General features: G+C 53.9%; 2 protein-coding genes across 2 annotated transcripts in view; one reads left to right on the plus strand and one right to left on the minus strand.

Moving 5' to 3' along the window:
• Positions 1 to 1,294, plus strand: part of BMP6 (bone morphogenetic protein 6) — a 144,784-nt gene extending 143,490 nt beyond the window's left edge. The window contains exon 7 of the mRNA XM_052648567.1: positions 26 to 1,294. Within this exon, the coding sequence (XP_052504527.1) occupies positions 26 to 175 (150 nt within the window). The 3' untranslated portion in view covers positions 176 to 1,294. The remainder of the gene's footprint in view (positions 1 to 25) is intronic.
• TXNDC5 (thioredoxin domain containing 5) lies at positions 1,273 to 27,970 on the minus strand. Its single transcript, XM_052648568.1, has 10 exons — positions 27,678 to 27,970; positions 23,747 to 23,896; positions 18,338 to 18,443; positions 12,487 to 12,583; positions 9,729 to 9,844; positions 8,163 to 8,249; positions 7,385 to 7,528; positions 5,273 to 5,355; positions 3,883 to 4,012; positions 1,273 to 2,821 (listed from the first exon to the last, which is right to left on the minus strand). The coding sequence occupies exons 1-10, from the start codon at positions 27,968 to 27,970 to the stop codon at positions 2,699 to 2,701; spliced, it is 1,329 nt and encodes a 442-aa protein (XP_052504528.1). The 3' UTR covers positions 1,273 to 2,698.

Below are 27,970 nucleotides of genomic sequence, written 5' to 3' on the forward strand. Positions count from 1 at the left end.
CCCCCTCCTCCCGTCTCTGCAACAGGTTCACCTCATGAACCCCGAGTACGTCCCCAAACCGTGCTGCGCGCCCACGAAACTGAACGCCATCTCGGTGCTCTACTTCGACGACAACTCCAACGTCATCCTGAAGAAGTACAGGAACATGGTCGTACGAGCGTGTGGTTGCCACTGACTCGGGGTGAGTGGCTGGGGACGCTGTGCACACCCTGCCTGGACTCCTGGATCACGTCTGCCTTAAGAAGCCCATAGGGGCCCCGGGACGCGGGAGGAGACCCCGACGCAGACCTGAAGGGACCCTGTCCGCCCCTTGCTCACACTGTGAGCGTTGTGAGTAGCCATCGGGCTCTAGGAAGCGGCCCTTGAGCGTCTGGGGACTGCAGAAATGTAACTTGGAAGGGTTCCCCTCTGCACCCTCCCCAAACCCACCAAAATCAGTTACTGCTTTAGATCCAAGCTCCTTGTGGTTTTAGAGTAAATAGGGGAAATAATCTTGAAGTAAAAGTTGTCTTTCGCTCAAATATCAGCGGGTTCAGTAGTTTCTCAAAGGCAGAGTTTGCCGACCGCGGGAGGGCCGGATACAGCTGCTCCGACCTTGCCCCGGGAACCTGGGTCTCAGCGGGGCGGCCTGTGAGTGCCTTTTGTCTGTCTTGCCGTCAAGTGAGGGCATTTTGCTGGTGTGAGAAGATACACTTATTTTGGTTCCACTACATCCTTTACCCCCCTCCTCGCCCCGGCATTTGCTGTTTTCTGTGCTAGGACCAAAAGCAGAGAGAGTGACCCCTCTTGGGGGCTCCACAGAAGAGAAGCCTTTTTAAAGCCATCGTGTAACTGAGCGACTGTCTGCACCCCTTCCCGTGGGGGACGGCTCTCTGAAAAGCTCGCTTACATTAGGACCGCCACCTCTCTCCTGTGTCGGTAACGCGGTTCTTGGACGGGACAGCGTCCTGCGTCAAGGGTTTAGACCAGTAGAGGCGACGGGCTGAGGATTTCCTAAGTCATCCAGACTGCGGGAGGGGTTAGGACAGGCGTGTGGGTTGGGAACCGAAATCACAGTTTTCTCCTGTCGAAAACGAGACTTGGATCACAGATGAGAATGTTTTCAGGATCTTTTTCACGATCATGTACTAGGAAACCAATTTCATACTAGACTGATTAAATAATACATTTATGATCTCTGTCTGCACTTACAGCTTTTTTGTAAATAGAAACTATAATTTATTGTCTATTTTATGTTTTGTTGTAACATTTAAGGAAAGACCAGACTTTTTTTTAAAAAAAGTTTATTTAGAAAGTATCATAAACAGATTGTACCACTTTGATTTTCTTTTAAAACAAGACTCAATGCAAAGCTGAAGCCACTCATGAGGATTGTGCTTCTCTCGAAAGTTGGGGTTTTTTTTAAAGAACATCTGTGAACCATACATGATTAATAAAGATCTCCTTTAAGGCAGAGGCTGGCCGGGATCCTGCTGTTTCGTCTGCCGCAGACAGTGGACGGGGTCTCGTTTCTAAGCGGCCACGTCGCCTGAGCAAGGGCGGTGGGGCGAAGGGTGTTACCACGAGGACTGACTGATGCTGAAGGACGTACAGGTTAGAGACCTTGAGGGAGCCTAGGCCTACGGCAGCTGATTTCCAAGGGCGTCGGTATAAAGGCTTCATAACCCAGGATGGCGTGAATCAGGACACCAGGGATGTGGCCGACTGCAACCCTGCCTGCCTTGGTCTGGAGGCCGAGTCGATCCCCTCTGCACACAGGAGACGGGCGGCCTCCCGGAGGCAGACCAAACAGGGCGTGTGCCGCCACCTGCTGCTGCTTCCAGTCTGGGCTCTGCTGCGGGGCCGCGGGGTGTCCCCGGTCCCTGACACCCGACCTGGGAGAGTTCCTGCAGTCCTCCTGCCCCCTCCTGGGAGGCAGAGACATTCAGAGCCTTCCTAGGAGTTCTTAGAAGGGTCACGGCGAGCCATGTGGCACTTCCTACGTCCACAGTTTCCACGAGAGACATCAAAGCCTGACGTTCACAGGACTCTGGCTTCACACTCCCCAGTGAAATCTGGCAGGAGAGACAGAAGTATTCCTTGAACAGCAACAAGCAGTCGGTCAAGTGTCGACGCCCACACAAGGCTATGGCAGCGGCACCACCTTGCTCAGGCACGCGGCGGGCGCCACCCTCCGCGAGAGGCACCCGCAGAGACAGGGGTCCAAGAGGGGCTGGAAAAGTGGCTCTTCCACAGGCATCGGGGATTTGTGTGTGAAATCTGCTCCGAGCTATGGACCAGCCACGTATGAACAAGTCATGTGATCAAAGCAACTCAACCGGGCCACACGGCAAGGCCGCCTTGCTAGGACTCGTGGGCCCTTTGAAAACAACGCTTTGGATGATGCTGTCACCAGAATCACTCGGGAGCCAAAAGTAGTCTGGCAGTTGGGTTTTCCTCGACTATTTTAAGTCTCAAACCATTTCGATTTCACCAAGAGCAGGTTAAAGGGGGGAATGGATGGTAGGTTGCCACCGAAAATATTTAATTTGCAAATGGATCGTGAGTTACACATTTACTTAGAGAAACTTAAGAATCTGTAGGGTGTGTTGGTTTAAAAACACACACGGAGAAGACGGCACGAGTTTAGTACATTCGGATCTCTGAGTCACCGCTGCGGGGAAGCGGGGAGCGGCCGGGGGACGGCGCCCCGCCGGGCTCACAGCTCGTCCTTTGCCTGACGCAGGACGAAGCGGTGCAAGGAATCCAGGTCGCGGCTCCCACTGTGCTCGCCGACCTTTTCTCCTCCACGGAAAAGCAGCAGTGTGGGATAGCCTCGTACCTTAAAAAATAAAAGAAAAGCTTAAAAAACAGCCCAGTTCATGCAGAGAGTAAAATCAGAAAAGATCCTTGGGTTGAGCCCAAGGAAGCCTGCAGCCAGATTTTCAGAGCGCACAGACCCTCAGCACACTACCCGAGGCTGCAGAAAGCAGAGCCTTGGGGCTCTCTTTCATTTTCAAACCCAAACGAAACACTTTTAAGATTAGCGCTGACGAGGCACTTCACCCTGAAGTGGCGTCTCGGACTTTCACACCAGCCCTGGGGAGCTGGTGCGGCTGGCGGGGCCTGAGAGGCTGCACTCCCTACAAGCTCCCGGGTGACGTGCAGGTGCCCCGAGGCCACGCTGAGAAGCGAGAGCCTCACGGACACACACCTGTCCGCTACGGCTCACCTCTTTTCTCTTGAAAACAGACACACCGTCTTCTAGTTAGCAGATGACGTTTGTGCTATTATCTCTTCTAATGAACTCCAGAGGCCTCAGAAATGTTTTAAGAAAACAACGCAGGTTCAAAAGCAGAAATTGCAAGTGTTCTAGGCTATTCAACGGTGCTAACAGCTCGGAGAGCAGGCAACAGCCGCATGAAGCCACGCCACGCGCCCAGCCTGCTGCGCAGCCCCCAGCGGGGGGCGCAGGGCCAAACACTCCCGGTATGCAGCGCCGCCTCCTGTCTGAAAAGCAAGCTCCTCAGGTGTTTACGGGGAAGGCGGCGCGCCAGCTGTTCGGCCAACGAGAATGGTCCTGCAGGCGGGGTCCTGCCCGCCAGCTCTGAGTCTCGGCTACCGCCAGCCTCCCGCCAGGTGGGGAAGCTTCACCCCCCACCCAGCACCACAGAATCATGTGCACTCACAGAGGAAAGCCTTTCTTTGGGGAGAGCAGCCCTTTTTGCTTTTCAAATGAGAAAGGAAAAAACCTCAAGACTCTCATAAGGACACGAACACTTTGTTGAGAGGAGGGCAGCGTGAGTGACCTTGGATGAGGCCACACCACCTCATCACAGTCCCCCCTGGGAACCCCCCCACCCCCTATTCTGTGCCCAGGAGGCTCCGGCCACGCGGACCCACCGAGTACTTGCTGCAGAGGTTCCGTTCGGCAGTGCAGTCCACCTCGGCGATGGTGACCTCTAACAAGCCGGGGAATTCCTTCTTGGAGAGGTCCTCCCAGGTCGGGGCCAGGTCCTTGCAGTGCCCGCACCTGGGGACAGAACATGACGGTGCCGCTGAGGCACTGGGTCCGCTCACCCACACACCACTGCCCAGACGGCCTCCTGGGTCTGAGTTTATAAACGTCAGCCTTCCTCCTCTCCCGCCCCCATCCCCGAATCCAAACCTGAGATGTTCAGATAACTGGACAGACGCAACACGGTCTGAGAACGATACTGACCTGGGAAACCTTCTCTGTGGTAAACTGCGGGCTCCCTCGTTTATAAGTGTACCATGAGCAGGAAATGAGACCCTTTTTAAAAAATCATTTGAACGCCAAAAGCAGGGTAGATTTCTTATGGTCTCAGATGTTTAAGACAATTCGAAACTTCCTTGAGGCACTGAGCCTCGTTCCAGCCCACCTTCCCCTCTACGAGCTGCTCCCCCCTCACACTTGGTCCACACAGCTTTAGGTTGCCAAAAACACTGAAAACACCTAACAGGTTTAAAGGCATTATTTCCTCGTGTTTCTACTCTTTAAGAAGAACGGGACAACTCCAAGTCAAGCTCCTTAGCTTTGTAGCTGTTACTCATGAGCACTTGGAATGAAACAAACCAAGGACCAGAAGTGACCCGTGGCGACCTTACTTGTTTGTGTTTAGAAACAGGATCCTATATTCTCCTCCACATTTTTCCAAATGGGCTGTTTCAAGACAAAGCTCTCCCATTTCACAGCTAAGGAAACTGGGTTCCAGAGCTCTAAGGGGCTTTCAGGTTACAGGTGCAAGGCACAGCCCGAACCCGCTGCATTCCCGCCACTTCTGGTGCCTTGGTCTGGAGCAGCCCCCACCTCTGCTCCGGTCCCCAAAGGCCACGGGACGGGCAGCGCAGCTGACTGACACGCCGCACGGCTCCAGCGGCAACCCGAGCTCCAGTCAGTTCCCCTCTAACATCCCGAGACAGAGGGGCAAAGCTGTGTCAGGAAGTTCACGGTGCTGAACCGAAAGGGCCATCTGTGTGGAAGAGCACCCAGATCCCACAGAGCTTCCACGTGACGCTGGCTGTGGTGACAGTCTTCTGGTTCAATGTTTTCTCCAAGGCAGACTGAGCTTGAACCTCCTCCTCCACCAAACTTCCGCCTACCTGAGTGTGGGAGCCGAGCAGTAACACGTCCTTCTCCCCGAAAGCACGACTCTGTGTGAGTGTGGCATGCGCCCAACACCGAGTCTGGAGGCTCAGCGTGCGAGCGAGGAGTCAGGATGTGCCTTGAGGGCATGACGACAGAGCAGCTTCTGATCCAACAGCCACTTACCATGGAGCGTAAAACTTGATGAAGGTTACGCCTTCTGCGACGGCGTCATCGAAGTTCCTTTCTGTCAGCGCCAACACGGTGCCCTTAGGGGAGGGAAAAGCCACGACTCAAACACTGCAGATCCAAGTGTGGGCCAGGTTCCGGGATCCCGGAACCACCGGTCAGACGCCTTTAAAATGCTGCACTGCGTGCTCCAAGGCCACACACACACACACAACTCACTTTTCACGAAACATCAGCAACCCATCACAGGTCCCACGGTCCAGAGCCCAGGAGATGCCGTGCGGGTGGGCGGGCCACGCCCGGGTCTGCACCGTGTGGGCCTGGAGCCCCAAACACTGACCCAAGTCCAAACCACCTGGCCTCCCTGAAGTCTGCACACACGTTGCTTTTCTCGCTGATTCTATCGCTCTCATCTGTGGATTCGCAGGAAGAGATTTTCTTCTCTAAGGACCCTAGAGGAGCATAGGCACTGATGTGTTTTACACATAAACAGGCTACTTTCCGTCTTAATATTCAAAGTTAATGTGAAAACTGTTCAGTCTCAACTCCGGAGAATTCAGGGCAAAGAGGCAGCGAGGCAGTCTGCTCTAAAGCGCTTCCGTCAGGATGGTTCTTTACAGAATTGTATCCACTCCTCCAAAAGTGGACGTCCCATCCTCACGTGGGGCAAGGGCACGCGCTGCGTCACGTGACTGCGGTGCCCCGGCCGCCCCCTCGAGTCCGGCGCCGAGTCCCGGTGCCAGCGCCTGGGAGGCCGTCCGGACCTGCCACCTTTCTGTCCGGAGAGGTGACCACACTCCCCGAAAGATCCACTTAATGGTGGAAAGGTGAGTATAAATAGAAACGGTCTGGGCTTGATGAAAGCATCACGGTATGTAATTAGGCTGGATCTGGGATGACCTTTACAACCGCTGCAACACACACTCCCCGACATGGGGTCCATAACTACCAAATCATTTGTTTACTTCTTAAACCAAAACGTCAGCGTTTAACCAACATCCATGCAGTCCCCAGGCGCTGAGGTTCCCGCTGAGGGCAGGGGAGGCCCACCATAGCCCCACGTGGGGCGGAGCGGGTAGGCGGCCGCTGGCTTTTTCAAGCACGGATGCCTGGCCTTGGGGCGTGGTGGCTCCAACCAGTCACAACTGCCCTGTGAACACTGAGGCTGGAGGGTCACTGGGGGGCAGGGAGGGCGCCCCGTCCTGGGGAAGAACCCCACGGGCCATGTGGACTGAATCAGCAACACAAGGATTCCACTTAGGAACTAAACTGACAACCACACCTTAAGGTTCCTAGCTGAGCAAACAATTCTGATTCCCCGAGTAGCCTCATTCCCACCCCCGGCTTCAGCTTCTACGCAAAGCTGCAGATATGGGACCCGACTCATCTCAGGAAACAGACATCCAGCTGCGGCTTCAGACGCACACACTGACCTGTTGCCGCGTCCACACCCCCTACCCAGCCCTGAAAACCGCTCCCCTCCTCCTCCCTGAGCTCAGTGCACCATCCCCTGGACGCCCCAGCGCCCACCCAGCGTCCGTGGCCAGGCTCCCCGCCATCCACCCCGATGGGCTGGTGGAGCTGGACTCGCCTCAGCTGCGGGGGCCCAACGCCGCCCATCTCAACACAACCCTTTCCTGTCTCTTGCACCCGGGCTGCGGCCGGGCAGCTTTCTTCACGTCCCCTTCTGCTCTAAGCCCGCCACAGGCTCCCTACAGACCTAAGACCCTTGGCGGGCCGACAAGGCCTTCCCCAGCGCAGTGGCCGCCTCCTCTCCGCTCCACACGGTGCCCTTGTCCTCCTCGCCCTGTCTGCCCGCTGGCCGCCACGGGCTGTCCTGAACACGGCCGGCTGATCCCCGCCTGTCGGGCTAGCCCCTCCAGCAAATACCCACTCGCCCCTCAGCTGTTCACTGACAAGAGCAGCAATGACTGAACCCAAGGGAAGAACACTCCAGAAACGTGGACACATGCTTTCAGAACCCTGTCTCACACCTGCTTCAAAGATTTTTTTAGAGAGAAACCCCTACGAGCACGTAAAAGCAGGCGATGAGGTTGTGTTGAAACGTGGACCGCGGGCCGTCCCACGCTGTCCCGGGCGGGCACCCACCTGGTCAGCTGCGGGCTCGGCGGCCAGCACTGGGGCCTCCGAGGGCTGGGCGGGCTCCGGGGCGGCATGCCCTGCGCTCTGCAGCTGCGCCTCCACGTACTCCCTCAGCGAGTCCAGGTCCCGCTTGCCCTTGTACTGGTCCACCTGTCGGAGCACAGGGACACGTCAGCCCTGTGGGCCCTCCCGCTGCCTGCCTGGGACCCCTGCCTTCAGGTGGCTCCCTCTGGGGGTCCCGGCCAGTGGTGTCTGCTGCTCAAATGTCAAGGCAAAGCATAAATGATCAACCCGAGCTCTGCTCTGGGCAGAGAGCTTGACAGGGCCTGCCTTCAGGGGAACCGAGGGTCTCCAGGTCTGGGCATGGTCCACTGGGCAGGGATGGGGCAGACACTGACCCCCCTCAGAGGTCGGGGCCAGAGCAGCAGAGTGGATCCAGCGTGTTCTAAAGAAAACCCGAGCCTGCAACGCCATGCGTCAACACCTGATGGTGCCTCTCAACCGCCAGATCTCACCAGGGGACCACGAGCCCCTCGTCCCGTGACGCGTGTCCCTTTAAGCCAGAGCCCAAACCGCCTGTGCTGGCAGCTGTGCTGAGCTCAGTCACTCAGTCGTGTCCGACTCCTTGCGGTCGCACGGACTGCAGCCCACCAGGCTCCCCTATCCACGGGAATTCTCCAGGCTAGGACACTGGAGCGGGTTGCTGTGCCCAGTTAACCCACTCGACAGCTCAGCTGGGGCAAAGACACACCTCCTGTCTCCACACGGAGACCTGAAGACATACCTTTTTGCCGTCTCGGAACCAGAGGAGCGTAGGATAACCTCGGACCTGGTTTCCTGAGCAGAGTTCATAGTGCTGCGTGCAGTCCACCTGGAGAGAGAGACCGCACGCCCACTCAGTTTCTCCGAGGGCCTTCCGGACCAGCTGTCTGTCGGACACTCAGCACTTTTTTTCAGAAAGAAAACTACTCAAGTCCCCCAAGGGTAGCTCTGCAGTGTCTGCAGATTCTGGAGAGACCTTTCCCAAGCGCTGCTCAGCTGCCCGAGTGGAGGGGGCAGGGGAACAAGATGAACTTCAGAGACGTGATTTATTTTCACTCGCTTAAAAATGCCAGCTTTTAGGAAGCGATCGTTTACCCTGAGCAAGTTAACAGGTGGAAGAAGGGACCCTACCCTGACGCCTGGAGAGGGGATGGCCTGCTGCTAGGGACAGAGTCACCCCCCGCCAGTCACAAAGTGAGCTGAGAAATGTCTTCTCAGGTCTGCAGCCAGACCACCCTCAACACGCCTGATCTCGTCTCATCTCGAAAGCTAAGCAGGGTAGGGCCAGGTTAGTACTTGGATGGGAAAAATGTCTTCTCAGGTGCAAGCTTACAGAGTTTTCAGATCAAGGGGGGAAAAGTCATCAGTTCTAAATAGGAGTATTTGGACTATAATAAAAATACAAAACTGAAAAAAAAAAGCCTAAGTCTTTAACAGGCAACAGTGGAAACTTCCTTTAACGACACTCTTAACTTCTGCGGCGTTTGCTCTGAGCCCAGGTCTGTGCTCAGCGCTTCACTGTCACCCACGTCAGTCAGATCTCGTCCTGGTTTTGCAGAGTGGGAGACGGGTGGAGAACTGCTTGAGGCGGCTGGCCACATCTGTCTGAACCCCAGGTTTGTGCTTTTGGCACTTCCCTGTACTGGGCAGATCCTCTTATTAACTACTGGACACATGGCGCTGAGTCTGTATACGAATCAGTCCCCGGCAAAGCAGAGGAGGAGGTTTTGATAAAAAGCAATGCAGGCAGGGGTGTCTGGTGGGTGCTGGGGGACGGATGAGATTATAAGTGCTTGAAGATCCAGAAGCTGCCCTAGATATTTCTAGAAAACCCAGTGGTTAGGCACTACTTCTGGCTTCCCCATGTGAAGTAGGAAAGGATTCCAGGCAGCAGGGTGAGTGGGTGGAGCTAACTTCGGGTAGGTCTTGCATGCAGCCGAGGTCCTTTAGGAACCAGCTCCTGGGTGAGACCCAGGGTGGATGGTCTCCGAGGGTGTCCAGTGAACACTCTCTATGGCTCCATCCCAGGTCTTGGCAGAAAGGCCTCTGGGGCTGCCAGTCCAGAACCGGCCACTGCTTCAAAATCAACCAAGGAGCCAAAGCCCTAATTTTAATCTCTAGAATGTAGAAAAGCCAGCACTCTCGAAACCAGGTTGCCATCTGTGAAGGTGAAATGAATTATCAAATGGCACACTAAACGGAATTAATAAATCAAGTTTGTGACTATACACACAGAATTAATAATGGGCTACTCGGCTAATTAATCCAGCCAAAGGCAGTCTATTTCCAATTCAACAGAGGCACTCACCTTGCCAATCTTGACAGTTTCGGAATGTTCAAGGCCCAGAGCCAGCTGCTCCCAGGTTGGAGCCAGAGCTTTGCAGTGACCACACCATGGGGCAAAGAACTTGATGAAGTGGTCTCCTTCAGGGGGAGAAGGCAGGGACAGGGAGAGAGTGATTCACAGCTGCCCACACAGACAGAACAGGCGCGTCACAGCTCCGTCTTCCTGCAAAGCTCAGCTCAGGATGAACCCTTCAGCCGGTAGGAAGTGACTCCCCATCAGAGACGTCTCTATCTCTGAGTTCATGACCATCCTTACAAAGGAATTTGTCACCTCTGAAGGACACCAGGGAACCAACTCATTATTTGGAAAACTGGCAATAAAGGGGAAGAAACGGGCGCTTGTATAGCCTGTCTTTCCTGAGATGAACTGCACTCCGGATAACGGAGTGATAAACAAAGGCCAGTCACCTCTTGCTGAAAAGAAATGAAGAAGGGACGCTGTCATTTCAGCAGTGGTTCTGGCCGGCTTCCCTGGTGAATTATGGACCTGCATGGTGATGGGAGAGGCTGCTGACATCAGAGACTGCCCAGCCATGCAGCCGTGCTCACACCCCTCGAAACATCAAACACAGTGGAAACGGCCCTAGATCCAACTGCCAGCTCACGTGGAATAGAGACACGAGGGCCCAGGGACAGGGAGGCTGTATTCCACAGCCTAGAAATACGACGAGTCCCCACTGAGGGGAACGTGAAGGTCAGACAGTCTGTGTGCTCGGCACACAGAAGGCAAGGGAGAAAGAGAGGCTGAGGAGACGGACTGAAGGAGACTCAGGGGAGCAAAATACTTAAAACAGGAGAGAGACCAGCCTCAACTACCGCGCTGGAGGGCACGCTCGGGTGACGAACCAGAAAGGAAAGAGCAGTGGTTCCGCACGGTCAGGCGGGGCTCCTCGGGGGAGGGGAGCAGGCGGGCAGGAGAGGAGCCGGGATGTGCGCTGGACGGTGGCTACGGGCTGACTGCTTTACGACCATTCACTGCCCCTACACTGCTTTCTGTATCCGGGTTTTATTTCACGATAAAATAGAAGATTAAAAAAAACCAAACACTTGAGTATCACTCTCTTGGCTAGGAAGTAAACCACATCATGACTGAGACACTGAAGACTTTTACCTCGGCTCTTCTACCTCGACCAGCCTAGGGCAAAGAAAGGTGTCAGGCTGCGAGCAGCCCGCGTCAGGCTGCAGGCAGGGAGAGAAGCAACCAGCAGCCCTGATGGGGGCCCAGGCTCCGAGTCGAGCTGGCCGGGCGATGCCCAGGGGGCATCTGGTCAGTGCAGCAGTGAGGGGTCGGAGGGACCTAGGGGGAAACTTGCTTCGACAGTCAATGTTTCCTATCAACTATACCTCAGTTCTTTAAAGAAAAACAAAAACTATATATAAAAGTAGCTGGTCTGTAAGGCTGGAACCCTGTCTCCCCAGACAGGCCTGTCACTGCCCTGAGCTGTGAGGTGGAGACAGCGGGTGCAGGAGCCGGGTAAGGGCGGGTGGGGCACCACTTTCCCAGCAGACCCGTGGACTGGGCCCCTCGGAGGGTGACCCGCTCAGGGGGTCGGGCTGCGCTTTGGGTGGTTCTGGTAACACGTCCTACAGGGAGTCCCAGCCTGCCTCAAAGTGACTCCCGGAGAACAGAAACCCTGAAGGTCGTCTACCAGAGCATCGGTACCAATAATGACCTCTAATTAAAAATGGAACGTGGCTTGCAGGCATCACAACAAGTGATTCCAGCCTTGGAGGGGGTGGGTTTTCACTCCCAGCAGGCAGGACCCACAAGGCCAGACACGATTTTAAGCCCTTTTTCAGAACGGTCCTGCCTCAAGTTGCACGGAGGATCTCTCTCCATGACAGCATCTGAGAGCGGAGGTCAGCCTGGCGGCTGGATTCACATTCGAGCCCTTCACTGCTGAGCTGACGCTTCTGAGCGTGTAAAGGGAGGTCTTACACACATTATTAACTTTGAAACTGTACTCCGGCCACTGACGTTTAGGAGACTAAGAAAGTGAAAGTGAAGTTGCTCAGTCATATCTGACTCTTGACCCCACAGACTGTAGCCCGCCAGGGTCCTCCGTCCATGGGATTTTCCAGACAAGAGTACTGGAGTGGGGTGCCATTGCTTTCTCCAGGAGATCTTCCCAACCCAGGGATTGAACCCGGGTCTCCTGCATTGTACACAGACAGACGCTTTACCGTCTGAGCCACCAAGAAGTCCCAGGAGACTAAGATGTTGTATCGAAACAGTAGCTTAAGGGTAAAGAGCACCTATCCTGATTCATGTGTTACAACGGTCCCAACTAAATTCTGCTTCAAACAGGTACGAGAAACCTTTGTTTCTGCCTCAGGTCAGTAAACACATGATTAACACTAACAGAAACAAACACCTCATCATCCAAGGGCGCGGGTCCAGCCTGTGCACAAATTAGGTGAGTGCACCCAGTCCCGTGTGCGCTTCGCACACCCGAGGCTTCAGCCTGGCACCAGAACTGGCCTCTCCATCAGATGGAGACGTGTCCTCTCCGAGAGGAAGAGCGCTAGACACAGGAGTCGGTGGGGCTGCAGGAGAGAAACCCTGGACAAACACCGCCCATGCAGTGGCCTCCGAGCCCTCGAGCTGCGAGAAGAGAAGCCCTGGCCACCCGGGAGGTCGGACCCCAGGCACGCCCTGCCCCCAGGGTTGCGGCCCCGCCCCTAGTCACGCAAACATGCACGCACGCACGCACGCCTACCTTGAGCCACGTGCAGCTCGAAGTTGCCAGCTGAGAGCTCATACAGTCCCTGCTTGAGCTCGGGGGTGCGGGGCGGCTCCACCGCAGGCTCTGGAGTCTGATGGGGGAGACGGAACAAGAGTCACCGCGGGCGTGTGTCGAGGCACCATGGAGCCCATCACGACTTCTGTATGGAACCTTCTGCCGCCAACCCCCCCCCACCCCGCCCCAGCCTCCGGGGGATGCTGCTGTGTCGAGGGGGGCCCCAGGCAGGAAGCAACTTAATCGGGGCAAGAGGCCCCTTGGCAAGTGCTGTCGGACTGATGCTCCAGGGTAGCCAGGTGACAACCAGCACCCCCCACCCACAAACCTGTCCTTTGCTGCCCTCAAACCCAATCCAACAGAGCAAACTGAAGGATGGGCCGCCTCAAGCCGGCACCCTGCTGGGTTCCTGGAGATGAGACCTGGGTCGGCTGGCAGAGCGCAGCAGCGAGCGGCGCCGAGGGACACACAGGGGACAGAGCAGACAGCAGGCAGGCGCAGCCAGCCTGTGTGCGCGGCAGCGGCAAGAGAGTCTGGGGGGGGAGCTGAAGCTCTGAAGAGCTGACAGAAGAGTACAGGTGACAAGAGGGAGATCTGGACGGATGAAAGGCCTCAGAGAGAAAAACCACAGGGCAAAAGTGGGCTGCGCCTTTAAGAATGTAATTCACGGGACTAAGCTTTGGACAGGAACAGTGAAGAGACAAGAAGTGGCTTTTAAAAAGGCGCTTCTCCAGCACTTGAGCAGACCCAGTGTGACAGCTAACTGCTAACCCCCAAACCACACCATTCCAGGTATCTCCATTTTCTCTTAGGCCAGCACGTCTGTGGTCTCCAACCAGAGCAAGCAGAGGAAAAGAGATGATCACTGAGACATTACTGTCCTACAGACACGGGGGTGTCTATTATTCAGTTCTTATCTAGGGGTTCGTATTTCTATTAAAATGAATATCCAAGTTCAGTCATTTGAAGCTTTCAAAATGCTGAGAGCTCAAAGCTGGGCAGGGTTGTAACTAAAGCAGCCTGAAGTTTTCTACTTCCGCTTCGTTGACAATGCTAAACCTTTGACTGTGTAGATCACAATAAACTTCTTAAAGAGATGGGAATACCAGACCACCTTACCAGCCTCCTGAGAAATCTGTATAGTTAGAACCGGACATGGAACAACAGACTCATTCCAAATTGGGAAAGGAGTATGTCAAGGCTGTATATTGTCACCCTGCTTATTTAACTTACATGCAGAGTACACCAGGAGAAATGCTGGGCTGGATGAAGTACAAGCTGGAAATCAAGGTTGCCAGGAGAAATATCAATAACCTCAGATATCCAAATGACAACCCCCTTATGGCAGAAAGCAAAGAAGAACTACAGAGCCTCTTGATGAAGGTAAAAGAGGAGAGTGAAAAAGCTGGCTTAAAACTAAACATTCAAAAAACTAAGATCATGGCATCAAGTCCCATCACTTCATAGAAAATAGATGGGGAAACAGTGACAGACTTTATTTTCTTGGGCTCCAAAATCACTGAATAATGAAAACTGCAGCCAGGAAATTAAAAGACGCTTGCACTTTGGAAGCAAAGCTTTGACAAACCTAGAGAGCATATTAAAAAGCACAGACATTACTTTGCGGACAAAAATCTGTATAGTCAAAACTATGGTTTTTCCAGTAGTATATGGATGTGAGAGTAGGACCATGAAAAAAGCTAAGCACCGAAGAATTGATGCTTCTGAACTGTGGTGTTGGAGAAGACTCTTAAGAGTCCCTTGGACTGCAAGGAGATCCAACCAGCCAATCCTAAAGGAAATCAGTCCTGAATATTCATTGGAAGGACTGATGCTGAAGCTCCAATACTTTGGCCACCTGATGCGAAGAGCTGACTCATTAGAAAAGACCCTGATGTTGAAAAAGATTGAAGGAAGGAGGAGAAAAGAACAACAGGATGAGATGGTTGGATGGCATCACTGACTCAATGGACGTGAGTTTGAGCGAGCTCTGGGAGCTGGTGAAGGACAGGGAAGGCTGGCGTGCTGCAGTCCATGGGGTCACAGAGAGTCGGACACGACTGAGCAACTGAACAAGAGCAACGTGAATCTTTTGGCTGCCGGCTTGACTTTCACACTACGTTTGCATCAAGTGCTAAGGACCCACAGAGAAGGGTGTCTGAGAAAGTGATGGCTAAGGGACAGTCAGTGAGTTCCAACAAAGTGAAAGAGGAGACTGTATGTCGCTGTGTATAAGATGTTCAAAGGGCCTGCAGTGGTAAAACGCTCGTTTGTGGCACCAAAGGAGCACGTCTTTGGTCCTTGTTCCATGGCAGGTAAAGATAAATGATCATTACAGGAACTTCACAGTGTATCACAGAATGGGTACCGTCCCCACACTGGGGACAACGTGGGCTTCAGAGTCTTAAGAAAGCAACCTGGGGCTTCCCTGGCGGTCCAGGGGTTAAGAGTCCACCTGCCAATGCAGGAAACGGGTTTGATCTCTGGTCTGGGAAGATCCCACATGCACAGGAGCAACTAAGCCGGGGAGCCACAACTACTGAGTGTGTGCTCCAGAGCCAGGCTCTGCAGCCAGAGCCGCCTGCAGCGAGCAGCCTGTGCCCCGGAACCGGAGCGAACTCCCCAGCCTCAGCCAGAGGAGAGCCCGCGCAGCAGCGGAGACCCGGCACGGCCGAAAATAAAGACGTTTGTTAGCTCGGCACTACTCAACAGGAGCTCGAAAAGTGGTCTGGCTTTTTTATTTCTTGCCTTGCAATGTTACGTTTGGATCTATATTCTAAAAAGTCACGCCAAAGTAGGGGGAGAAGTCCTTCACAAAGATAGTGTTTCTGATGAGAGAAACATTATCAACCTGAATATCCAATGACAGAAAAAAGCTGACAGAAAAAAATGACAGAAAAATTCTGGCATATCCAGAAGATAAAATATGATCACTGTAAAGATCTTCAACTAAATATAAAGATCATTAATGAAATGAACCATATCTATGTGATGATGACTCTACTTAAGGAAAAAATACAGAAGGAAACACGGAAATATAAAAATTGGAGAAGGTTAAGAAATGGCAGATTTTCCTTGACTTTAATATATTACCATAATAATATGAGGGAAAACCCTAAATTTATCCTGTTTAAATAGGAAAATGTATACATTAAGTTATTTAAGTATAAATACAGAAGGGCTTCCCTGGTGGTTCAGAAGGCAAAGAATCTGCCTGCAATGCAGGAGACTCAGGTTCAAACCCTGGGTCAGGAAGATCGCCTGGAGAGGAAATGGCAACCCACTCCAGTATTCTTGCCCGGAGAATTCCAGGGACAGAGGCAGGCTACAGTCCATGGAGGTGTAACAAGTTGGACACGACCGAGAGACCAACACTTTCATAGAAGTTTTTTTAAAATGCTTTCATTTAAAATATAAAGCAAAATTCACATGGAGAAAAATTTTGGTTTGTAATATAAAGTCTGAATACTTGAATTTTTCTGTAATAAGCCCCCCATCATCATTTCCAGCAATTACCTGAGATGCCCATGGCTCTGAGACGCCAAGATGTGGCAGGGGGGTGACTGAGGTCCAGGGTGGGGTCCATGTGGCCATGCCCCCAGAACAGGCCCTGAGGTGGGCAACGCTGAGCCTCGCACCGTCCCCAGCCCGTGCTCTGGGCTCCACCCTGAAAGGGATGTCAGCTGGGGAGATGATGGCTTTCTGCCATCCTGACCCTGGCTGATGGCTTCCTGAATACAGTCATCACAGAACACTGGCTTTTTGGTGAAAAACTTACTTTAAATGTTTTTGGAGACTATGAACGCTCCTTTAAAACTGGCTTCTTCCCCCCTCCAGAGAACACCAAAAAAACAACCAAAAAAAAAAAAACCACCTTTAAGTTTAAATCTATGTGAAAGTTACACCTGCTGCTTTCTTGTCGTGACAAAGATGCAAATTTACTCTGAGGGGTTTGTGGTTTCCCTGTTACCTAAAATTAGACACAGCTCTGGTCAACACTTACTCAACACTGTATGTCAGTGGTCTTCAGCACACAGTTCTGGGTGGTGGTGCTCAGTCCTGTCCGACTCTGCAACCCCATGGACCATAGCCCGCCAGGCTCCTCTGTCCACGGGATTCCCCAGGCAAGACTACTGGGGTGGGTTGCCATTTCCTTCTCCAGGGGATCTTCCTGACCCAGAGAGCAAACCCCCCGAGACTTTTTAAAATGTGAGATAAAAGCAGTACTTGGGAAGCAGCTAGGTTTCTGATTGGCTCTGACCTCTACCCAGAATGTAGGGGAGAGCTGAAGGACCACACGGACACCCTGGAAGGGGACAGCAGAAGACCCCTGCAGCTGCCCAGATGAGCTCCAGGCCAGGGGACGCTCTCCTGCCTCATCAGAAGCACGCAGCAGGCACACTGGCCACCTCTCTGCTCCCATCCAGGCCCAGCTCGGCCTCTGCGGGCCCGGGCCCTCGGCACTACCAGAAAGCAGCGCACATGCAGGGACACTGTGTGGAGGGCTCGCGGTCGTCACGATTTATGACAAGATGAAGATGCCTACCGTCCACTGGAGGACTGAGGACTAAGGATTTTTCTCAGGAATGCTACACATAACTATGTCTTTAAAAAACATCTCAGCAACACAACACTGTAAGTCACTACACTTCAATTAAAAAACAACAGGCCCCAGAAATCAGTTTCCACAATTATATCCTCAGAGTAGGGAGTAGTGGCCATCAAGACACAGAGTTCAGGGTATTAAGTTTTGTCATCAGCAACGCCACTAGGGCCGTGGGGCTGAGAAGCAAAGCAGATTCACACTGGGGGTACGGCCCAAGGCAGTGGGGGGAGCGGGAGGTTGTGGAGGGGGGAGCTGGGCTCAGGGGGTTGGGCTGAGCTGGACTGGACGCCCCGGCAGAGGCCTGGCCCCCAGGAGGCCGCAAGTCCATCTCTGGTGCTGAGGAATCAGCATGATTTGAATGATGTGTGAGACGGGAATGGAGGGTATGTTAAAAAGGAGTTGAGTGCGCTTCTGTGGGCTGCATTCTGAAACAGTTACCGACGACCCTGACCACAGCCAAACAAGGAGTGGGAAGGTCAGAAGACCAGTGTCGGCGCTGCCGGGGCCAGAGGTGGAGGCACAGGACCATCTCCACTGCACCCTGCCCGCCACTCACCAGACTCTTCTCCCTACTTCTGTGCACGTGTGAACATTTCCATAATAAAAAGCTTTCTAAAACGTCATCTTTTCCCAGTAAGGTACTTAGAGAGCACTCAAATTCATAGACAGAATATAGGGTGACGGGTGCCAGGGGCTGGGAGAGTTAGTGTTTAACAAGAACAAGGTTTCTGCTTGTTGTTGTCCATTTGCTCAGTCCTGTCCGACTCTTTTGCAGCCCCATGAACTGTAGCCCACCAGGCTCTCCTGTCCATGGGATTCTCCAGGCAAGAATACTGGAGTGGGTTGCCATGTCCTCCAGGGGATTTTTCTCAACCCAGGGATCAAACCCATGTCTCCTGCTTGGCAGGCGGGCTCTTTACCACTGAGCCACCTGGGAAGCCTGGGTTTCCACTTGGGAAAATGGACAATTTCTGTGGGTGGATGGTTGCACCACATTATGAATGTATTTAATACCACTGACTTGCACACTGGAAAATAGTTAAGAGGGTAAATTTTACAGGGTATTTTATCAGAATTTTAAAAAATTGCAACAACAACAACAAAGTGAATCTTTACCTATGATATCACTGAGTTCTAAAAAGTTGCTTTAAGATGGTAGCTAATCTAGCCTCTTTACTGCCCCTCAAACACAGGAAGAAAGAGGGTGGCCATGTGTGCACTCACGGGGGGCTCCTCGCTCAGTGTCTGCAGCATCCATTTTTCCAGGGCCTGGAAATCCCGGGGACCCTGGTACTTCACAGCTTCTTGGCCAGGCTTGAAGAACTTCAAGCTGAAAGAGTAACAGAGGATTAGACGGAGTGGATTTTAAAGCACTTCAAATTGCTCCGAGCAAAGAATAAACTCATTTAGCGAAGCAATCATAAAAACGGGGTGTCGGCGGGCTGCAGCCAGCTCACCCCTGCCCCTCTCTGATATCGCTTGGAAAAAAAAGAAAAGCAGTGTTCGAGGCGGTGGCATATTCACTTAATCCTCAACTTTAAAAAGTTTCTCATGTTATTCTTGAAACACAAAACCAAGGTGAACATGTCGGGCTGGGCCCCGCAGACCCAAGGACTCGGGCAAGGGTTCCCCAGGCTCCCCTGCCTCGTATCCGCTGCCCTTTTCCGGCTTCAGTTGTTTTTATGTTCTACATTTTGAACAATCTAGAACTGTCGTGGAAACTGCACTGTTCTGCAGTGAACTTATTTCCCGGCTATTTCCTGTCAGCTACTCAATTTTCACAAGGCGTGACTATCCAGCTACAATCAAAGTTCAGGTTTCCAACTTCAAGCACAACCCTGTCTTTGGTTGATAACGGCCTGTTCACTTGTCCCCAGAAAAGGACTCTCTTCTATTTTCCACATACACAAACCTCTAAAGGTGTCTGCAGATGGAACACAGAGTTCTGCCTTTGGAGGGGAGCGGGGACATCACCTGGCTCAGTGGCAAAGAAATCGAGCGCCAATTCAAGAGACGCAGGTTCAATCCCTGGGTCACAAAGATACCCTGGAGGAGAAAATGGCAACCCGCTCCAGCATTCTTGCCTGGGAAACCTCACGGACAGAGGAGCCTGGTGGGCTACGGTCCATGGGGTCGCAAAGAAGAGTCAGGCGTGGCCGAGCGAAACAACAACAGAAGACATCATCAGAGCCTGAGACGAGCAGGTCCAAACGCTGGGTCACTGCCTGGTGATGGGACAATGTGCTCCCGACGGAGCCCAACAGAAGGCGTCAGGGATGAAGGGAGGGGAGCGAATAATTCTTCCACTGACAGAATAGAAGGGGTCAGGGACGGAAGGAGAAACATGGCTACTGAAAACAGAGCAACACAGACTCGCATTTGGGGGCAAGCCTACCCATCTAAACACCCCCCAATGCTTCCTGGCATGTATGTGGATTTTGTTAGGAGATGCCCAATGTGCAGCATCAGAATATAAGAAGTTAAGATATGCAGAAATCAGAAGTGTGTGTTTGGATAGCTAACCCCACAAAGGTCTTAATTTGAAGCTTCACACCAAACAAGAAAACCAACACACTGGCTGCAGAAGGCATTCAAGTGAGAATGGGCTTACCAACCTCACCCAGAAGCTCAGATCCTGTGAGGGGCTAGGGGATACCTCGATGTGACTCCAAGAGTATCTCTCCCCTTCCCTGGCAGCTTACACTTTTATAACCATGACAAAACCCACAATCTAACTAGACCTGACCAGTGTGTCCCTTCCTTCATGAAGTTTAACATTTCAAGCGACTCGACCTGCCCTCACACCTGTGACCACCGGCGCCTGCCCCCTTGAGATGCTCTGGAGACGTGTGCCGCGCCCATGGAGGACCGGGGCGACCCGTCCTCCACACTTCCCTCTCGGCCAGGCGTCTCCCTCCAACAGAGCCCTTCAGGATGGAAATGAGTTGCTCCTCAGGGCATCAGAAGGAACCAGGCATTGCTCTCGTTTCCACCTCTCGTTTCTTTGCTAAGGCTAAATGCAGGAGAGCCTCATCTGTTCATTTTTCCTCACTCGGTATACACTGATTGAAATGAAACTGATTTTTAAAAATCTCTTTCTGCTGCTGGATTAAACACCTTTCTAAGCTGCCCAAGTCTGAGATTCTGGAGAAGTTCTGGAGAAGTTCACAGACCCTGGGGAGAGATAAGCTTCCCTGACGGGGCATCTGACTTCATTTTCACCATGGATGGAGAGGCAGGCAGTGGTGGAGAGCAGGCCATCGGGTTCAAGCCCCAAGGACAGCCCCAAACCTTTCTGCTGCTGCCGAACCTCCACCGTGGGCACTTGTTTTCCTGGTGAACTTTCTCTCTCTCAAGGAGACTGCAGGGGAGACAATCCCCACTGACAGGGCTCTCTGGAAAACAGCAAGATGATGTCCTATCACCATAGATGGGATGGTGTTATGGGGTGACTAACAGGAGATCTGCCGGAAGTCCTGACCCATGCTACCACAGACTGTGACCTGAATTAGAAACAGGATTTGCATGGAAGCAATCAAGTTAAAATGTGGTCAGTAGGGTGGGCCCTAAGCCAATATGATGTTTCCCTGACAGCTTAGTTGGTAAAGAATCTGCCTATAATGCAGACCCCAGTTCGATTCCTGAGTCAGGAAGATCCCCTGGAAAAGGGATAGGCTACCCACTCAGTATTCCTGGGCTTCCCTTGTGGCTCAGCTGATAATCCGCCTGCAATGCAGGAGACCTGGGTTCGATCCCTGGGTCGGGAAGACTCCCTGGAGAAGGGAAAGGCTCCCCACTCAGTATTCTGGCCTGGAGAACTCCATGGGCTGTATAGTCCATGAGGTCGCCAAGAGTCGAACACAACTAGGCAAATTTCACTTTCTTTCTAAGCCAGTATGACTGATGACTGTATAAAAAAGGAAATTTAGACAGAGAGACAGCACACAGGAGAAGGCTGTGTTAAGGAGGAGGACTGGCGTGGTACTTCTCCAAGTCAAGGAACGTCAAAGATGGCTGGAGCCAGGAAGAGGCAAGGAGGATCTCCAGGGGCTTTCAGAGCCTTGGTTTCTGGCTTCTGGCCCCTGGGACCATGACAGTTTGCCTCTCTGTTCTTTTGGGGGCACTCTGCATGGCAGCCCTAGAGACCTCCTTCAGCTCTGCCCCTGCTAACATTTTCCCAGATGACAAAGATGCTTTAATGGCTCAACAGGAAGATCTCAAAACAACTTCCCGAGCACAGGCAGCCTTCTTTAGGGACCTGGGAACCCAAACTCCCTCCCTCTCCAATCCTTTAACCCCATTAAAGGTGCCAGGAAGGGATGACACAAACACTAATGTGCTGACCAACCCCCCCCACCCCGACCCAGCATCTCAGCATCATCTGATCCAGGCCTCAAAACGCCTCTAGAAGCCCACATAGGTCAACCTATGAAAGGCCCTAAGGCCCCTACATTTTATGCAGCACGCCCCCACCTCCTGCATTCTGTGAAAAGAATCTGGTGTTGGCTGTGACAGTCACAGGGCTCCTTCCCAAACCATGCAGTGGGAGCTGGTAATTCTCTTTAACAACTCTAAAGCAGGGTCTGGGTTTCTTGGAGAGATCACATCTTCCAAAAACCAAATCAGGATGCCTGCTCCAACATGGATGTTTTGATACCTGTGAACAGCATCTGTGGAGTCACTGATGGTGCTCCCAGAGAGCTGAGAGGAGCACCCTCCCCTCCCTCTCCGACACCCCAACCCACGCCTGCTCAGCCCTGTCACTGGTTTACGGTGCACACGGCCACACACAGCCAGACGTTCAAGAGTGGACACCAACCATCTGCAGCTCCTGCCCCTGGAAGTCACAAGCCCTCAACAGGGAACTGGCTCCACAGGGCACTGGCTGCTTCTCCGGGATGCTCTTCATCTAAAGTGGAGTTTACTTTAAAGGCAACACAGTGAAGCACAGGACAATGATACCAACAGGCACATACGTATGGCAGGAAATTCTGTCTCTAGTGCTCTGATCTGATACAGACTTGAGTTACCGTGCCCAGATCAGCAAGCAGTCACCAAAGATCAAGAGTCCCAGAGCCCTTTGTGGAAATGCCAAATCTCCGAATGTTGGGGGAAACCTTAGCATGAATTGGGCACGTTCAGACTGGTGGGGGCACACACCAGTGCGGGGGGGGGGGGGGGGGTACCAGCATCCGACTTCACACTCGAGGCTGAGAACCGTGGCCAGAGCTTGCAGGAAGTGAACGGTGGAGGCAGGGTCCAAACCACGGCATCCAGGTTCCAGCTCAGAGCGCCGGCCACTTTCCATGTGGCCTCTCGGGTTTGAAGATCAGCTCGGGTCTCATACAGGATCGACTTCATCCATCAGTCTGAACAAACATGTTGGGACCTGCAGTGCCCGACCCCTCCCCCAGCCTTTTGGAAACGGCATCTTCCCCTCTGTGAAGATGTGCCCTTCACCCCAACATCGAATGCAGAGTCCGGAAGGGGCTGCTGTCTTCAGACAAGATTCCGCCTCTCTGGCCACGAGGTCTGTTTCTGGAATGAATACTCCATCCAAGGAGGGCCAATCAGGGATGGGCCTAAGCCCACTATGGCAACAGAGCGATGCAGAGCTGGCAAGTCGAGTCACCTTGAGCGGGGCGCAGAGAAATAGGCCTCCAGACCCGCGGAGCAGCACCTCGGTGCTCCCACAGCCTGCAGACTAAGCCAGCTCCATCAAGCCCCTCTTCTGTTCATTTAGCCAGTTTCAACTTCCGTTCTTAAATCTACTTTAACTGCCAAGGAAAGAGAGTCTCACTTGTCAGAATGACTGCACTTTCTTTCCAACAAAAACGGCCCTTGTGCTGGTCACGTGGGGAGTAACTCTAGAAAAGAGACTGAAGAACTGGTAGCGTGACGGGGCTCCCCTGATGGTCTAGGGGTGAAGACTCTGCCTCGCAGTAATGCAAGAAACACCAGTTCGATTCCCGGTCCAGGAGGCTCCTACATGCCTTGGCGCAGATAAGCGGGTGCGCCCCAACTTCTGAGCCTGGACTCTAGCCTAGAGCTGCAACTACTGAGGCCAGAACGGGGAGAGCCTGTGCCCTGCAGAGAGAAGCCAGCGCAGCGAGAGGCCTGGGCCCACAAGCAGAGAGCGGCCCCTGCTCATCGCAACTAGAGGAGAGCCTGTGCACAGCCACAGAGACCCCGAATCTTACAAAACAGAAAAAAAATTAACAGAGTGGCCAAAAACTCAGACAAAAAGTCCTGACAGTCGGTGTTCACTGGAGCATCAGATGTGACAAGATCTCAGGAAGAACAATACCATTTTTGTCTGGCAGACACGTTCTTAATTTTATAAAAAGGAAAACTCAGTTAATTGAAGCCTTTTTCCAAACAAAGTACAAAAAAGCATCTAACACACAGCGCACATATAAACCCTCCCTAACAACAGGGCCTGCCGGCTCCAAGCTGGCATCGCCTCCCTTCTCAGTACTAAGAAGTTGCCAAAACCGTAACTTGTACTTCGTTTGGCCCGAGGTGGTTGGCGAAACACCAAGACCTGGAGGGTGCAGGACGCGCGCCCGTCACTCACGTGCGGTCCCCGCGCGCACCCGTCACTCACGTGGGGCACCCGCGCCCGGCACTCACGTGGGGTACCCGCGCACGCCCTGGGCGGAGCACACCTCCGAGTCGGCCGTGCAGTCCACCTTGGCCACGTACACCTTGGCATCCTCCATGCTGTTATACTTGTCTCCCAGGTCGTTCCAGGTTGGCTGCAGCCGCTGGCAGTGTCCACACCTGCAACAAGGGGGCGGTAAGAAGCGTGCTAAGCGCGGGGGCAGAGGGGGCCCAGCCCAGCTCCTCAGCCAGCCATCTCCTACGGTAGCGGGGCGCTCCGATCCTACCCTTGTTCACACCGCAGCGGAGACGCAGCCGACCAGCCCACCGCGGCTGCGGAACCTCCCGAGAGTCCCGGCAACGTTGTCAGCGAGGCGAGGCGCCCGATGCCTTTCAACTTGGCCCCAGCTGACCTCTATCCACCTGCCTTGCTTCCTGGGCCGCCCTCACTGCTGGGCCCTGCTGGACACATTTCCAGGTTCCTGCAAGCGACCTATCTCGGCCGGGCCCTGGGAGTGAGCACGCCTTCCTCTGACCCTTCCTAAGCCCACCCAGCCGATCACTACTTGTTCGGCTTGGGCGTCACTTCCTCCAGGAAGTCAGCCCGGACTCCCAAGCTGGCCGGTGTTCCCTCTCTTCCCTCTCTGGGGGGTCCGGAGAGCCCCCTCGCTCCTCCTCGGCAGCTCCCTCTGGTCCGGAGAACCCCCTCGCTCCTTCTCGGCAGCTCCGCCCTTCTCGCTGGGATGGTCCCTTTAGGGTCAGGTCTTCTCCACCATGTAACCCACTCTCTCCAAATACAAACCAGCCTCAGAATGAAATCCGTTCTGCATTCTCGCCAGTGAGAAGATTAAAAAAAAAAAGCTTGTGGCCACCCAAAACTTCTAAATGTGACACGCTCAAATGGACACTTACAATATTCACTGTAAGAATTTAATGACATATTTTAAAATCATCTATCATTTAAAACAATATGCTAACTTAAAATGATTGCTTTTACTTGTCCCATTTCTTGACAGCATCAGTCTCTTCCCCATCACTAAATCTTTTTGAGTCATATGGCTGATTACTCTCTTTAACTGTCAGCTGTTCACAGGGCCATACTTCTGACAATGAAACCTGGATCTCAGACCCAGGTGCACTCTCACAACGTTAGAGGACATGGTCTGCTCCCCCTTCTCCTGGTGAGTGAATTCCTGATCTCTGCGACGGAACTCCTTGCTGTAGCGCTTTTTAGAGTGCTGTCGGAACACCCAGCACTTCTGAGTTCATCCTCAAAGCAGTTTCTCCATAAAATCAGTGTTAAATCCCCTTGCCTCTTTTCTTTTCTGACAGATGATCTCACCAGGAAGCATCTAAAGGCCACATTAGAAGACCTTGCTTTAAGCAAGCCTGTTTCCCCTAAGCAACACCTTCTAGGCCAGAGAAGAGAATCCTGCTTGATAACAGACTCAAATACAATATGAATCCTTTTCTGGAAGATAACTGTGAGGGAAAACCACCGTCAGATTTAAGTAGATGTGGTGCAAGTGCTAAGAAGACAACCATCTTCCTTTCTACAACTGGATGCCCGAGACATGTACCAAGTGCTTAGCAACTTCCTAGCAATGGTTCCACGGGTGCCTCACAGTCGGCACTCTGGTTTTGGACCCTTGGGGCTACAGCACAAAAACTCAAGACTGCAGCTGCACTGAGGCAGTTTGTAGTCAGTAACACAGCAAAGCCACCTGGTCCTTTCGAGGCAGCGGCCCCAACCTTGACCTTGTTGTCACCAGGTTCAATGGGACCTGAAAAGTGGCCATACACGACCTGACGCTGGCGCACCACTTACCGCAGGACAGCCCTGCCGCCACTAGGCTCAGAGCGCAGGCACAGGGTCAAGGCTACCATTGGCCCCTGCCCCCGAATCCCGCGTGGGCAGGCAACATTCCAGAGACTGAAATGCAGAGAGACCAGGGACAGCCCAGTGTACCCTAGCTGAACTCCAATCTGCTCTTGCTGCTGCTAAGTCGCCTCAGTCGTGTCCGACTCTGTGCGACCCCATAGATGGCAGCCCACCAGGCTCCCCTGTCTCTGGGATTCTCCAGGCAAGAACACTGGAGTGGGTTGCCATTTCCTTCTCCAATGCATGAAAGTGAAAAGTTAAAGTGAAGTCGCTCAGTCGTGTCCGACTGTTAGCGACCCCATGGACTGCAGCCCACCAGGCTCCTCTCTCCATGGGATTTTCCAGGCAAGAGTACTGGAGTGGGGTGCCATCTGCTCTTAAAGTCTGTTAAATGCTGTCACAGAGACCCACACATCTGTGTAAATATTTCCTAGCAGACTATGAGAAAGCAAACAAAAACTTTAAAAGTTGCTTTTTCTGGGAGCATCCACCTAAAACTCTGTAAGCCGCACACAATGAAACAGGAATGTACTAGTCCTCTCCGTCACTCAGGCCAGGACCAGATGGGGAGCATTACAGAGACTCCAAATCCAAAACTCCACTGGCACTGCGGGGACCTACCATATCTACATGTCAGTCTTTCTTTAAAAATGAATAAATAAACAAACCCAGGGGCAGATTTATTCCACAGAAGCAGACTTCAGTTAAGTAGCATATTTAACTCCCAACAGCTACTCTGAGAACACCCTCCACAAATAAAGTATCCACAACCATTACCTTACATTTCTATACCACTGGGTTCTAAAAATTCCCCTTCTTTGGTTCTTGAAACACAAGCTATCCCATAAATACAGTTAGTAAATGACAAGTCTGAGCCCAACCAAAAGTGTCGATGTAACTCCAAAGGAACTGAAATGCAGTAATAACCTGAATATGGGGGGAAAGTTTCCTCCAACTTCTGCCGGCACATTTTCTCAACAGGCGGCTTTTCTTGGGCATCTTCTTCCTAACCCTTTTTGCATCCCTTCCCCTTATCTCAAGGAGTCTCTTCGCTCTGCGCAAGAATGCCAAATTCTGCAGTGAAGCCTGCAGAGGCCTGGGCCATAGACCGGCTGGCTGCGCCGCCCACAGAGGACCCCTCTCAGCGGACAGCTAGGCCCTGGGAGAAGGCCCTCGGTCCCTCTGCTTATGTCAAGCGCCGGAAGTCGCTCTCTTGGACGACTCGCAGGGCAAGAGTCTCTGGGGTCGGCACCGAGGCTCACAGCAAAGCCCCCATCCGGGAACCATGGTGGGGGCGGGGTGGGGGGCTGTCTGTTCAACCCCTGTGCCTTTTCCCACCTCAAACTTCCCAGATGGCCAGGCCCAAAGAAAGCGGAGAGGAGCGCGCGCCCAAGGACAGCCTTGGGTCGGGGGTCAGTAGCTCCTGTCACCTGGAGCACAGCTCGCTGCGCCCCCGGAGCTGCAGAGAGGCCCCCAGCCTCCGCATGGCACCCCGATTCCCGGGAGAAGAGTGGGAACCCTCTAATGTCCGGACCAACCCATCCCACCTCGCGAACGCAGAGCCTGGGAGTCCCTAAGTTTCAATTAAACCCTCAGGCCCGCGTCCGCCCTGCGGCGAGCGCACGGGACAGGAAGTCCACGTGTACACCCCGGACCCCGGGTGTCCGCGCGGCCGCACGTGGCCTTCGGGTACCGGCCGAGCCGCAGGCCGCTGCCTCCGACCTGCGCATTGGTTCGGGGCTGGGGGACGCGGGGCGGGCGGGTTCCGGGCTCCCAGCGGCCCCGATGGACAACGACCCCTGCCCCGACCCCCCGGTGCCGGGACCGGGGGACGGGGCGAAGGAGCCTCAGCGCCGGCCTTTTCCGGTTCGGCCCTCGGGGACCGCCCCCTCTCGCTTGGTCCCGGCCCCTGCGCCACGTCAGCGGCGAGCGCCCGGCCCGCGCCGCCCCCGGCGCCCCCAGGCGCGAAGGCCCCCCAGCCCCTCGCCGGGCGCCCCAGAGCGCGAGCCCGCGCCCCCCGCGCCAGCCCCGGCCCGACCTGCGCCCGCGGAGCCCCAGACGGGCGGCGCGGCCAGTTACCAGGGCGCGAAGAACATGACGAAGTGCGCGGCGCTCTGGATGCCGTGCGCGAACATGTCGGCCGTGTACAGGTGCTTGGCGTGCGGGTCCTGCCCGTCCCCACCTCCGGCCGCGGGGGTCCCGTCCGCCGCCGCCGCCGCCGCCCCCGGCTCCTGGGCCCGGGCACCCCCCCGCCCGCCGCCGGCGTCCAGCAGCAGCAGCAGCAGCAGCAACAGCAGCGGCGGCGGCGGCGGCATGGCCGGGGCCAGGGCCCGAGGCCGCGGCGGGAGGAGGCGTCCGGCGCGCGCGGGCAT

The sequence above is a fragment of the Budorcas taxicolor genome, chromosome 11 (assembly GCF_023091745.1).
Source record: "Budorcas taxicolor isolate Tak-1 chromosome 11, Takin1.1, whole genome shotgun sequence".
Lineage (NCBI taxonomy): Eukaryota > Metazoa > Chordata > Mammalia > Artiodactyla > Bovidae > Budorcas > Budorcas taxicolor.